At 39.7% G+C, this 15,109-nt stretch overlaps 1 protein-coding gene across 11 annotated transcripts in view; it reads right to left on the minus strand.

Moving 5' to 3' along the window:
- LOC118422840 overlaps nucleotides 1-15,109 on the minus strand; it is a 118,733-nt gene that overhangs the window by 28,694 nt on the left and 74,930 nt on the right. For 9 of the 11 annotated variants that reach the window (XM_035830627.1, XM_035830626.1, XM_035830625.1 and 6 more), the window contains 2 exons: nucleotides 6,070-6,139; nucleotides 4,136-4,238 (listed from right to left, as the gene is read on the minus strand). In XM_035830627.1, the coding sequence (XP_035686520.1) occupies nucleotides 4,136-4,238; nucleotides 6,070-6,139 (173 nt within the window). Of the gene's footprint in view, nucleotides 1-4,135; nucleotides 4,239-5,252; nucleotides 5,428-6,069; nucleotides 6,140-7,096; nucleotides 7,260-15,109 lie in introns of those variants that run through there. The other 2 variants (XM_035830633.1, XM_035830634.1) reach the window with 2 other exon arrangements.

The raw sequence follows: 15,109 nt of genomic DNA on the forward strand, positions 1-15,109 counted from the left end.
ATTCAGATTCACCCACAGTTCAAAACACTGTATTGTACAGCAGTCTTTGAATCTTTGCACTTAAATCCAATATCATATACTGTAACTTAGCAAAAAAACCCTTGGATTGGGATACTATGGTGCAGGTGAGATGACACAGGCAATGTCCTACATAGGCTGGACACACATTTCAGCAGGATTAACAGCCTTGGATACATTCAGTGTTGTGTTACAATAAATTTGTGCCAGCTTTGGTGAGTAATAATTTCATTTTGGTACCAACTAACTGCAGACAGACACATGGCAGACTTCAAGAGTTGTCTCTGGTCCCTTGGAATGAGATCCAGTTCTGACTCACTGATCAATCAACATTGCATCCTTCAAGTATGTGTGTGCCATTGATATCTGTTTCGTAGGTGTTAAGACCAATTCTTAGAATGCTACTTTTAACAACCGAATCTCACGATATCTATTTCTATGCAGATGGATACAAAAGTACTAAGATGGTTTCTTGTTACTCGATACTTAACTATGGTATCCATTTTATCCAAAGGTATTCTTACTCTATGGCAATGCATTATGTGTTATTCTATGGGCATTCCTAACAGGTTATTGCATAACAAGAAGACATCCGCTAAATACATTCCACACATGCAAAATGATACAAAAAAGCTTTTTTTCAACTGGTTTTGTCTGAAATAGGTTGACAGAAAGAATTAGTTGTTTGTGAGAGTTATTACATAGGAGCACACCTCTACACAACTTCTCCCTATTCTAAAGAAGTTGTACATTAATGTTTTACCAAGGGCACATGAAATCATTATCCCTTCCTCACATTCCAGCTGATTTTCAAGTTGGATACCTCAGACGTTGACCTAAATTCTTCCTGTCTAGTTCCTCAGGACGTCCCACTTAACCACAACATTGTCAACAGTTTAATTATGGTCTAGACACAACTTATCATGATTATCGAAATGAATACAAACATGAAATTCCTTTCACTGCTTGAAATGGTAAATGATCCCATATTCTATAGACTAATAATAGAGTGCAACAAGTTGTAGAAGTCATAAAATGTATGAGCTCATTGGAAATAGCACCCTGATCTGAAACTTATCGTGATTACCCCTGTCACTGTAGTGTATACATGTACATGTAGTGTCAATCAAACTTATCCAAACTATGGAAAATCACATTACTTGTTGAAGTTTGCTCAATTTCTTTAGGTCATCCTTGTGCATGGACTGAACAACTGCTTTTCAAAATATACCAATCACAGGAGACATACTTTCTATGAATATCTGTAGAATGCCAACATTCACGGTAATTGTTGGGCTGATTTTGTTTCCATCAAAATACTGTATCTCAAACCCCACATCATGTTGATTGACTGGCCTATTACAGAGAGACTCTGCAATGATAATGCAGAGTCCTGCTCTGTGCTCTCTCTCCTGTAAAATGGCTGATAACACTAAGATCTTGCATGTATGTAATCATCTCACCCCATTACCCCGTCCATGGCCACCTCTCAGGCCTGGCAGAATGGGAGACCTACCAAGCTTCCATCCTTGACACTTGTCAATCCTGTGCAAGTGACCACCTCTACATAAGGACCACCTGGCCAATGTGGCTACCTTTTGGGAGATCCCTAAAAATATATTTTTCCCATTGACACAAGCGTTAACAGCCCTGCCCATAGTGACCACCTATCCATACAGACCAGATTTTATCAGTCCCTTCTTGGACACTTTTGACTGTACACACCTAAACTGTGTTGTCTTCTCAAAATCCTGCACTTTGAATTGTCACAAGGTCCACTAAGGCAACGGCCTTGACCATCAAGATGTCTAAATCCAACAACATTAGACTGATAATCACTATCAGTACTGCAAATCACTCCTTGTTTTTCACCTAGCCCCCATATATTACATCCACTTTCTGTTATTAGATTCCTACTTTATATATGGGAGGCTTACTTTACTTTACTTTGCAGGTGAACATATATACTGTAGTTTCTGGCTGCCAGGACAACCAGAGTACCAAAATATACATCCCTGACAGATTTGGATTGATGATGCAGAAATCACAACAAACTTGCTGCCTCATTGCCCTGGAAAACAGGACTATAAAAGTGGTAAATTTGCAGTCTGAAAGGTCAGGGTTTTCACTGGAGAGGGAAGTCTAGCACTGATGTGTTTTTGATTGGTTTGTTTAGATCACAGCTGCCTTCTCTCATGAACACTCTAGAACATAAATTTTATGCTGCTTTCTTGGTTTCTTTATTATGTGGTCTTCAGTTAGTTTCTTATCACTTGTTTGTCCTCTCCTGGAAGAACCCTATACCCGAGACAACCTTGAGACATTCATCCCTACATGAATATCCTGTGCGCCATACTGGCGAGCCATGTGGCATGCAGCTAGATATGAAAAAATATAGTTTAAAAATATGAAATACCACAGACAGCTTATTCAAAGGAGATGTTACATGGATCTGAAATGTGTACTCAATGTTTTATATACATCAGTTCATCTCTAAATGGAGAAAACTTTCTGCGCTAAGATAACAGTTCAAAGAAGCCGACTAATGTCTTTATCGGTTTATCCTAACATTATGACTCATCAGCCTTTTGTTAAAAGATAGTCCAAAAGGTGTAGGCAAAATCCTCACAGCTCATCTTACATGTAATTATCTCTGGCTCCAGATTCATTTTTGTCCTTGTAGATTTCAGGAGGCATTTAAATGGCTCCGCACTTTGATGAACAGACGTATTTTGTGTTTACAGGAAGACACTGATACACAATGTCTCATAATCATATAACTTTTACTATCTGTTGTAAGGAAGATGAAATAATACATTCATCTCCATCATCTTTGAGTATGTCACCCCTTGAAACAAAACCCAACATGCATGTAGTTATGGTCCATGGAACTGTAAGACTTGTACGGTTTCTGAACACCAAAGTAGGGCACATTTTGATCTTCTCTGTTGTCATGCTGCTTTGAAAAGCCCATTATGAACAAATCCTATCAATTCCATGTCCTAGTTTTACTAAAAGGAAGGCTAACGTAATTTTCTGCTCAAGTTGTCCGCTCTCTTGGCAAAGTGTAATCCAATTAAATTGGACCTAGAAAGCTTGAGGCTGACAGAAATTCTTGCACAAAGGTGCGTTTTTTGTTCAAGGACAAATCTTGATGTAATGGCAGTACAGAGATCTATTCTGAATGAAAGCCCAAAGAATAAACCCTTGCATAAGTGTAATATATCTGGTACTGTAAGATCCAAAAGACTCCCCAAGATGATTTAAGATCTTTATCTCTACAAGGCTCACTTTTGTGCAGACATAACCTTGAAACTTGAATGGAAACAGACTGGTAGATACTGTGAGATATAAGTAAGTCTCAACTTTTTTGGGGAGCTAATCCTCGCCTTCAAAGTAAGAATGGGTATCCATGTTATATGATAAATGAGATGTTGGGATTACCACAATATTTTCATAACAGTTAGTCTGTGATCTTCATTATTCTTTGTTTGTCTTTGAGACAGGTACATGCATATCTGATGATGGTAAATATTTACTACATTATGTCAAAATACAATCTGATATGACCATTGATTCATTGGTCAGGTTCTCCAGCATTATAAGGATATCTCAAACCAAGGACGTTATGCTCAAACCTATTGTATACCCACACAGGCACTGATCACATGTGGACAGCCCTGGGGCACCTGTCAGTCCTTTATGCACAGTACAGAACAATTAGGATAGGAATGTTGTTTCACTATGTATATTGTATAAGGGTCACAAAGCCAATTTAGTTTTGAATAATGCTGAATTACATAGGGAGAAAGTTTGAATCTTGATACACACAATTTCAGGAAGCGTATTTACAGCAAGGTTAATTTTTTGGTCACTCAGAGCCTGTTTTAGTGTTGTTCTTTTCCTGCAACACATGTTGTGCTCGTAAAATGACATAACAAATCTTAGGGACGACTGGAACTTTGGTTTGTGTCCCTAAGGTTCGTTATGTCACAGCTACATGTACCATGCATTGATACAATGCTATGCATTGATACAACGCTATCTATATTTAGACTATATTAGCAAACTACACCCCCCTCCCCATACTTCTACAAAACATATGAACAGCACCTACCGGCAAAAGGAGTAAGGAGTCTATGGAGTGTCTTGCAGCCCCTCGTCGTATGTTACAGAACTCTAGGAATTCTTCATCAGTCTCTCTCTTCTGCCTCAGCAACCTACAGCAGGGGAAAGAATGTCAGCAAATCTGCCCCAGTACACAAAGGCATGGGCCGCTGCACACACTGGGTCAATATGCTCATATTCAACCTGTCCAGTAAAAATTACTCTGATGACAAAGGCTTGGCACTACAACATGAAACCCCTGTACGTTTACAGTTGTAAATATGTCAACAATGTCAGAGTTAGAAAATGACAGTGTGGCATTAAAATTGACAGGAGTACAAATCAAATACAATCCTACCTTGACACTGTTTAACTTTTTAGCCTGATAATTTGACTTTTCTTTGATGATGAGTGAATATATTTCTTGGATAGTAGTTGATAGTCCTGGTTAGAGACACGCTAGAGGCACGCTACAAATGCATACAGTCAAACCCCCTTCAGTCAATAGACATTTGCCAATGGAAGAGCAATACTGCACACATGCTCCAACCCCTCCTGTTTTCTCCAGTGTTAGAATTGAACAGAATCTCATTGAAGTGTCAATCACCCAGTTCATGGGACAAAAATAGATTGGAGTGACCCCCTGACCTATGCCACTGATTGTGTATTGTGATTTTGCAATATTCAAATGAGAAGCAATACAATTTGTGAGGCAAGCCTTCCGGAACAGATGGACATCGCTGACCACCCCCTTCTGTGTTACTATGGAAATGGAGGGTTTCTAAGATACTGCCAATATATGATGCATAATGCATTTAGAATGTTTACGTTCATGAGTACACACAACAAAACTAGTCATTCCTTCTTGGAGTTCTTCAATCGTTACTTTCTTCTGATCAGAACATATGCCATAGAATAAATCTATCATATGTTATCTGGTCATGCATGCTTTGCATCACTCTAGTGCCATAAAATAGATGAAAAGCAATAATAGTCACACACTTTATACTTTGAAACTGGTCTTCCAAATGGACAAAGTAATCCTGCAAAACCTAATAGATCATGAAATGACTAGAATTTGATAAGAAAGTTATTGACTGTATAAAAATCAGTACAATATGACCTACCTGTTTTCCAAAGTGTTACTCCCTATGAGGGGAAAACACATCATCTTCCCAAAAGCTGTGTTCTAGATCTCCTCAGATCTCTACTTCCTTCCCCAGGTAATCCTACTGCAGTATCTAAACTGGCTCCTCTACTGCCAGAGACCAGAGTATTGTTCACTGAGTTTGTTTACTAGGTTTGGGACTACCCTGATCCTCTATATACAAGAACTCCCCATTCTGATGCAAATGTGCGTTAGGTGATACAGAGTTCAAAGGGCTTAGCGGAAAAAAGGGAAGTAAACTGTTTGCACAAGACGTGTGAAAAAGGTGCGAAGTTTTGCGAATCCACAAATTAGTAGATTAGGCATTGTTATGTTAATCACCAAGGAGAACTACTGGCAAGCAAGGTGGTAGTGTAGACAATATGGGGATTTGCATGAAAATTAAACTATATGAAAGCAAGGAGGTTTTGATGAAAGGAGTCTAAAAACACAAATTAAAACAGAATTATCATATGTATAGATCAAAACTAACTTGCCCCAGAGACAGATTTTTCCCACGAAAAAAAAAAAGTTGTTTGAAAAGTGAGAATGAGTGAAGTCAGTATTGTGCACAGGATGCTGTGATCACTTGTGTCAAACTCAAAGTTTGTCTCTGGTCTGACAAGTTTATAGTCAAGGGGACAGCATTGATAGATTTTGTTCCCATTTTACAAATTTGTGCTATCACATCTGCTATAAAAGTCTACATCTTTGTAAGTAATGAAAATTGAGAAATGTGCACTATAATGACCTAAGATATACCAGGTTGAGGAAACTCTAGAAAAAAGAAGACTCACATTCTTGTCTCCTTGTAACTCATGTAGTACTCATCATACTGGGACCACAGCTGCTTGGAGAAGATGTTTCCTGTGGAGAAAGGATATTCTGGTCAGATGAGCAAAGATAGAGATGTAGTAATTCATCATACAGTCACGTGGAATTGTTAGATAATATATAATAATAATAATGCTGCAACCATCTTCTGACATATAAACTCAATAGGCCAAATGAAATGGTAACTTGACTGACGAGCTGTATAGATGCAAAGTAAATTTCTCTTCACTATTATAAGTATTAAACTTTAAAGGATCTATCTTCAATCACACAAACACTTGCTGCTTTCCCAGTTATTAGCAAAGGAAGCGAACCCTCAGACACAGGAGACAGGGCTAGCCAGTCTCCTTGTGATTCAGAGACACCACTGACCAGTCATTTCCCCACAGGCCAACTGTCTGGACTTCATGTCTCTGGACAGCCTTGACCAACCCACAGGGAAGCCCCTGTTAACCTAATTAAGGGGTAGTATATTAACTACACATTTAACCAGCTTGAAAGGTAATCCACAGCCCCCAGGGCAATAACAGGAGGAAGTCTGGACTATGGGGAACATCAATTCCAAGTCCTTGTGGGCCATCCCATAACCAACAATAATTATCACAACAATAAGAAGCAATCAATAGTAAAGACCTGATAATTGGCTTTGTAGCATTTCACTGATTCTTCCTAATATCATTGTGACAACTGCTAAAAAGTCTTGTCACTCCTACAAGGGTGACTCTTATGAGGTTAAAATTGAAGAAAAAAATGATATGCGATATAGTTAGAATTTGATTCTGACAGGAACTCCTACTACACAGCAACTTTGAATTACTCAAAAATCAGGACCATTGAAGTGTCCAAGACTTTGAGCATGACAGGTTCAACAGATACCTATAGCAAGCTACTGCTCATTCAAAGCCACATTTGTTATCTAGTCACACTTTGTGGGCATTTCTATATTAAAAACAGATGATATCTGCAAAAAAATCAACATCATAGTCATACCTTGTGACGATTTCCTTTTCCTGAAAACCTTGAGGTATTGAAAACCCATCCTTCCAAATATGGGGAAAGTTTCCACTTTTCAGAAGAAAAGTAATGGGAAATATCTTTCTATAAAACCTCAAGTTTTATAGAAACCATTCATACCAGTAAAGGTACCAACAAAAGTGATCTAAGAGACTCTGCAGAATCCCAGTGTCATTGAACAAAAAAGGTACTTTTTTTCTGGTGAAAATACCAGCAGTCAGTACTGGTCAGCCACCAGTGGTCAGTCTTGGTCAGCAAGTAACTAACAGCCAACTGAATAAGGTCTTGTGGGAAAAACTATTAAGTCGGAGATTTGCATATGCCCACTGATGTGATTAAGCTCTCTGGGTTCCCTAGAGTTATGCCAACAGCTTCATCCTCCAGAAAGCCTTGTGAAGTCCTTGTCACAATAAGCAGTGAGGAATAACTTCCCTGGGAATCACAACAGATTTCCACCCGTTGTCATGGAAACTGCTTGCATCAGCACCAAAAATAGCTCAAGCAATGAAGCATTGTGGCAAACGGCTAGCATTGTTTCTCCTCTGGTCTTGGGACATTAGGTCCTAAATGCCACTGATACAACTGAGCAGTCACCACTGAATCGTAACACTTATCATCAAATCCGACCAAAACACATTACTGCACAAGAATCCGCCAAAAGGCTTAGGTTTAATAAGTTAGATTGACAGTGATTTGTCTCTTTGACGTCAGAAGTAACCTCTTTATCAAACACGATCACATATCAGAAGAAGATTGCATGGATACTGAAGATGGGACACATCCTGTCTTTTCATGCCTGGTTTCTGAAGTGAGACTGCCCTGTGTTGACAACTTGTCAGAGACACAAGCCCTATGATGCATTGAATATTTTGTTTCCTCCAGGTAGGAAAAACTATACCCATGGGACCACAGTGCCTGTTAGTCTAGACACTACAGTACAGAGACAAGTCCTTTACATGACTTTCTATATCATCAAAGCTTTCTTCTCTTTTTTTCAAGAGAAGTTCCTGTTGAACAGATGACTTCGGACAATCACATGACTTACAAACTAGAAAGGCCGACATTTGCTTGGGTGCAAATACAGCATATTTCAGCCATACCCATTCCCACGCAACATTGGACTGTTCCAAGTCACCCCTGCGCAAATGTGCAATATATCAACTGTAAGTTATCCCCAAAAGAGAACTAATATTGTGAATTGATTCCAGGTCAAAACAGAGCTTTCCCAATATGAACCGGGCCCATATGGAAGAATATAATCTTCCACAGGAGCGCCTATGCATAACTGATTGGCTTTTAGAATTGCGGCAGCTCCTATTTTTCCGAGAGTGAAAAAAAACGCATCTTCCATTCAGAAGATTTTCATCATGAAATTACATGACGCCATTCAACAATTTCCACTTCGATAACTAGGTCTAAGTACCGTCATAATCTCCTTGTGATGTGGGTACATTTATTATTGCATTGAACTTTTTTTTAATCAAGTAGGGCATACGTTTTAATAATTGTCAAGCAGGTGCAGGTGTTGTGTAGTAGGAGTGTGTTGTTGTTGTGTTTTTTTTTTCAAGCTAAAAACTTCAACCATTACATAAACGGAGACGTCTCGAATTTTTACAAGAATTTTACCACCCTGTCGCTTCATTTCTTCTCTGAAAAATCCCAGGACCAACAAGTTAACTTGATTTGGCTTTATCTATATATTTCATTTTCCTTCGAATTCTTTGTTAAGTATATGCCCTGCATACCATTGTTAAATTGTTTTACTTTGTATGCAATCAGCCATCGGACGTAATCTTGCCTGAGTGTTGTAATTTCCTGCTCGTGGCGTGCGAGACCCGGAGGATAGGAGTTTCTATACCTTGTTCGGGGGTTTCTTTTCGGAGGTCAGTGGTGATACTCTGGTACTAAGAGTGTTTTATTGGGCTCAAACTCTGGCAGTTTAAATTTACTAACAATTTGAATGTACAAAGTTTACGTCAAAAAAGAACAACAACAACACTAACGTTAGAAGTACCTACATTTGTTTGGGAAAAAATACATGGCATTGCATTCTCGCCACTGTCAAACTTACGTATCAAAACTAAACGCAAACTGTCCAATTTTCCCGCGTTTTCTGCCAAGTAACATTTTCTCGATTGTCTCAACTAACCCCCAAAGTCAAATCTGCCAAAAATGATTGATAGTGCCATGCGGAATGTTGGTAAATTCATCGACACAGACTTGTATTCTGATGTTCAATGCACGCGTACCGTCCGCTACGGCTCAAATGACCCTGTCTGAACTCCAAATCCTCGCAAACTACAATTTCAAACCGGGCACAGGGTAACATATGGCTACTGTAATGCTGTAATATGCATCTGTTTGTGTATAAACGGGATTGCAAGGCCCCGCTTATGAATATTAACTACCATTCGCCTTTCTCGTCGCTGATTGGCTGGCGTCCATAAAGTAATTAACTCTCGCTCTCCCCGGACCGCTGGCACCTGGCACCTGTGGGCTCTGGGGTCACGGGAGTTCACGGGAGAAGGCCGAAAGAAAACCAATTTCCCCTCAGAAAAGTGCAGAAATTAATAATTTGAAATTGTTCCATGCCAAAAATTTTACTTGGATCATTTTACCAACTATCTAATGCCTATCTACACCAAATTTAAGGTCATTCCATTGTAATTCAATGGTACTAGGGGGTCAAAATATACCGTTGTGGTCAAAACGTGACCTTTAAACTTCAATAAAATCATTTTAGAGGCAGATATGAAAAAAATGAGAAAAAAGCACCTCGGTATTGACCCACTCTACTCTTGTGCCAAATTTCAGGTCATTCGGTCCCGGAACGACGGAGATGAATCGATTTGAAGATTTGACAGGAGAAAGAAAGAAAGAAAGAAAGAAAGAAACATTACGAATATAATATATTTCACCATACCATATATGGTATGGCTGAAATATAAAAACAAAATAATACCTTGGCCAATAAAACTACTACTGAGTCATTTCTAGCTAAAGAAAAATGTTTTGATGAGCTCATCTAGATGTATTAGAATAATCAAATTCATACTTGGCCTAAAGGAAAATAATCAGCTCTTCAAAACCTTTCAGGAATACTTCACCAAACCGTTTTGATCTCTGATCGATGTGTGTGGTTTTCTCCACTTTCCTTGCCACTGGAACAACTGAACTCCAGGAATTCCAAGACTTTTCCCATCAGAAGGAGGGACAGGGTTATTGACGTGATGAACACTATCAGTTTACCAGCTTGTTTGTTTGCTGTTGTTCTTTTTATGGTAGGTTCTGTGCCATTGATCAGGACTGCAGGATAAAGATCAGCTGACAAGAACAGACCAGTGGTGTACAACGTTTACCAGGGCGGCACGATGTCAGGCAAAGTTGGCTAAACATAGGGCACAGTTTGGAAAGTTGTGTTCCGCTTAACAAAACTGTGGTGGTAGCACGGGAGATCAGAAAGAGGCCGACAATGAGTCAGTCGGAGCAATGAAACTTCAAAGTCTTCTTTGCGGATGGCACAGGTCCGTTGAACGGTTTATCAGTCAACGGTTCAAGTAGACCACGGGAGGACAGCCCAAAAGGTCTTCTTTGGTCGTGTGCATTGTACAATAATAGAAAACATTCTGGTATAACAGAGTCACCTGACAACGATACCATCTTTAGGACTTGAAAGCAAGGTTCAGCTTCCAAGTCCTGTGTTACCCATTATGGATCAGTCATCAGTTTTACACGTTCAAGTACCACTGAGTCTCTGAAGTGCGAATCACTACCCAACAAGTGAACAACATGCTAGTTAGCTCAAAGAACTACTTATCTGGGATAAAAACAACACTAGGTAAATGGAGTTGAAAAGGGGGATTGGCATTCAGTGAAATAGGATCATGGTTTTGTTCTCGTACTTGACCCGAAACGACCTCCATGTTGGTTCTTAACCTTCTATGGTAGTTGAATATGATCAAAGCACCTTCACACTTTTTCTAACAACAGAGACTTGAAGACATTTTTAAGTTGCATGACAAGAAGGTGACATAACGGGAAGAATGACAAATACAACAAAACATGTGGTACTATTTCCGTTCTCATAGCTGTGTTTTCGTATGCTTCACATGGCCTTTTACATGGAGCAATATCAGATGTGTTTATTTTGTGGTAGTTCAGGAGTAATATGTTTACATGACTTCTGACACTGAAGTGCAGTAGTTGGCTAACCTTACCTTGACAAGTGCAACACTGAAAACATGAAGTGGCTGCAATTTGTTGTCAGCTAGCTACTAGTAATAGGTTACGCTATTTGGGTAAACACTACTAACTTTTTTCTTACCATATATAGTCATCAGCATCTTAATGAACACATTGCCAGAGAAAATAGAATTTGCTGTCTTTGAACTAGTTTAAGGCTGTAAGGTTAGCATAGTACACCATAGATATCATATAAAGTTTACAGGCTGAGGACTGTCAGATATGCCAGCAAGTCAGAAAATTTACAATTATTACCCAACATCTGCTTGGAGATAAGTCTGGGCTCTGCTGCTTGAATATCTACACATTTCACTTTGTAATGTCCTTACTTACTTTGCTAGCATTACAGTTTTAGAAAAAAGATACTGTAAATTTCTAGATTTCGTATCAGTTTTGGATAGACGTTTCAACACAAACATCCCAGGTTTTCAGGCATGGTGGTACGATTTCTTGGCAAGGTGGCCAACCATACCAATACCAGGGTAATGGTAGGAGAGGCACTGCTTGTGTCAAAATAGAAGCGTGGGCCCTGTTTCAAAATACCACCTTGACCACCTACCTCTTGGTGCGGGGGAGGTCCAGTGGCCAGGTAACTCCACACCTTGAGTGATCTTACCTGACCCAGATTTTTACTCAGACCTTGTACCTGCCTGCAGTGCAGGAATGGCCTGTGCAAATACTGAAAACTGAGTACATAATGGTGGAGAGCCCTTATGAAAGAACCCCTTCAGTACAGTAGCCCCGGTGTGGGGTAGGGGTATGGCAGGGTACATTAGCATGCACTACAATACTGCAGAGAAGTAATAGCTGACACCTGTGAAAGAGGATGTGCACAGGTGTTCAGGGGACGTTTCACATCCAATATTAAGGTGAATCAAAATCACATAAAGTTTAACGAACCTTGGATACATGCCTTAGTGTTGTGGCATGCTTTACTGGGTATCTACGCAGCTACTGTTTCCTATAGACATCTTATTACAATTACCAAGTATCGCATTGTAATGAGCCATGCATCAACAGCCATGAATTCTACCTTTTTGCAATGCATGCAGTACTGAAGCTATTTCAAGAAACATGGCGGAAGGTACTGCTCACTGTCTAAGCTGGGAGCTATAAGTTGTAATTATGAGGAGGTCAACTGTGTAAAAGGGTGCAAGCTAGCAGACAGAAAGAAAGCCTTGAATGACATGGAGGAAAAGCCTCTGTATGAAGAGAGAACTAAAGTCAACTATCCAACTTCTCAGTGAAGATTTCCTTGGGCTTAACATACCAGTAGTTTGTGGAGGTGCTGGGATACAGGGCTTAGTAAGGCCTTGGTCCACGTGGAAGAGGGTAAGACCATTGGAAAGCATCCGTTGATCACAGCAATAGAGCCCCCTGTAATGGTTGAGCTGTTGCATGTTGGGTGGACAGAGGGGGGGGGGGGGGGGGTACTATGGTTGAAGTGACTGGTGTAAACCCTTCCCATGTCAAGGGCCAACTTGTCCTCATTAAGGGAAGGGTACGGAGGAACAGTATCTCCATCCAATGCCTCTGTCTCTATTGCATGATAGTAAGGATACCAAGTAGGACACTAAGATGGTTATATGCTGAACACATTACGTATATTGAACAGACATACATCGTAATGGAAAACAGGACTTCACACCTTTTTTTCAACATTGAAATTTGTAGAGCAAAGCATCATGTTCAGCATATAAATATGAAATATGTGTACTCCAAGAGACACTGACATTGACCTTCATTGCATCTTCTGTTACTTCTGTTATTGACAGAGTCCTTGGCATAGCTGCTCTCTCACCTCTTGATAACCATCTAGATAACTATCTCCTTGGGAGTGACACATAATTAGAGCCAAAGTGCTGCTCAAATAGACTGAACTGTTAGGCACACATGTTCATGTTGCCACAGACATTCTTGGTAGAAGATCCATGGAAGGGATGCATGATTGCCCTCCAAAAGCCAAGCTTTTAACACTTTTCTGGGGAACAGCACTTTTCTGACTAACACGAAAAGTATAACCCAGAAAGAATACACTACAAAATGTACCTACAAGCGATCCCATGGGCTTTCATTTCATTCCTGTACTCTAACACATTTAGAGTGACTTTCTCACTAAAGAAAAGTAAACTTTTTATGTTGCTGCATGTTCCATGAACTAAGTAATGGAGTTGACATGGCCCAAGTGAGACACATTCCAAGTATAAAGCACATCCGACAGGTTCGTTCAACATCAAGGACCATCTCAGCCATGGGTGTCAAAAAGGAAGATTTCAGCACAACCCGTGACAGGGCATCTGTCTGTCTTCCCTGTCTTGTGGTGCCCTTGTTGCATGAATGATCACATGATGGAAGAAAGCTGTGCTACCTGTTAGAAGACTGATACACATGACACTTATCGGGGCTGTTGAAAGGGACTGCAAGTGAGTACTCAGTAGTCTGTCCTTAAAAGGTTTCATCAAGATACAGGACTTGACACAACATTATCAGTAACTTAGAAACCATTTTGAGTTTTGGTATAACTACAGGAAACCAAACAAACAAGCAACCAACCAATCATTGCTTTCAACTAAGAAAGAACAGAAAATGTACAGATAGCTTAACTAATATGACAAGATTAAAGAAGTAAGGATAATTGCCTGGGAGTTAAGCCTTTGTACTTTCAAGTTTACAGTCAGGGATGTCTTGGAGGAAGTAGTTGATAACGATCACCTTGAGGATCCCCATTTACCTAATACTTCCGACACTTGACATCTGACTGTAGACATATGGTGCAGATGGGTAAAAATACAGAATTTCACTAGTTTTTCACTACCTTCTCCATGTCTTTCCAATTATTATCCAAGCAGAGGTTAGGCTTCGCCTGTTTTTTTTAAAACGTTTATTAAGCCTTTATCAGGCTTTCTTTTTTTTATCGGGCTTTCTACCCTTTTGTTGATGTCTCAGGCCCTCATCTCTTGGAGAGTATTCTGAAACCACCTGTGACTAGTAGCCAATCCTCTATGTTGTCTTTCCTGACATCTTTTAAAAGATCGTCTTCTTAAACAGAATGAGCTGGGATTGAATTAGAATCAAGTCTTGTGAACAGTTGTACATACTGTATGTCAAATATTTCTGGATTGTGGTACAGATCATACAAAGGGTTTTAAAGTGAAAGCAAACTCAACTGGACCATGCCTTTCCAACATCCCATGTTCTATACTCAAGAAAAGCAAGGACTTAGCTGAATACATACAACTTCCCTTTGGATTTTTCTTTGTAATCTAAAAACTTAACTGCTTGTCCACAAAAATGTTAGATCATACCACCCAACTCTTTAACATAACTTCCTTTTATTATGTCTTGGGTCTACATGTCGCCATACAAGACAAGTGAAAGGCCCCCTATTTGCAGATGAAAGGCACAAATTCCCCCACCAACAACTAAGAGGTACCACCAAGGATTATTTATTTAAGGAACTTCCCAGAGAAAGCTGAGTTGATGATTCATACCTTAGCTATGCCTTGATGCTCCCCTTCTTGTGTTGGCATCTTATCCATGTAGCATTAGATTTATCTGACCTATACAATGGGGGACCAAAAGCTTTATGGAAGGGGGCGGAACAGCACCCACTACACGATTTTCCCAAAGTATCTACCTAAAACTAGTCTATCATATTTACAGTTTTATCTGCATGTGTCACTGAGATCAAAAGAACAATGCTGAAGCACCTTTACAAACAAGAAGGAGTACTATAACTTGCGGGGG

Source organism: Branchiostoma floridae, chromosome 9 (genome assembly GCF_000003815.2).
Source record: "Branchiostoma floridae strain S238N-H82 chromosome 9, Bfl_VNyyK, whole genome shotgun sequence".
In the NCBI taxonomy this organism is placed as follows: Eukaryota; Metazoa; Chordata; class Leptocardii; order Amphioxiformes; family Branchiostomatidae; genus Branchiostoma; species Branchiostoma floridae.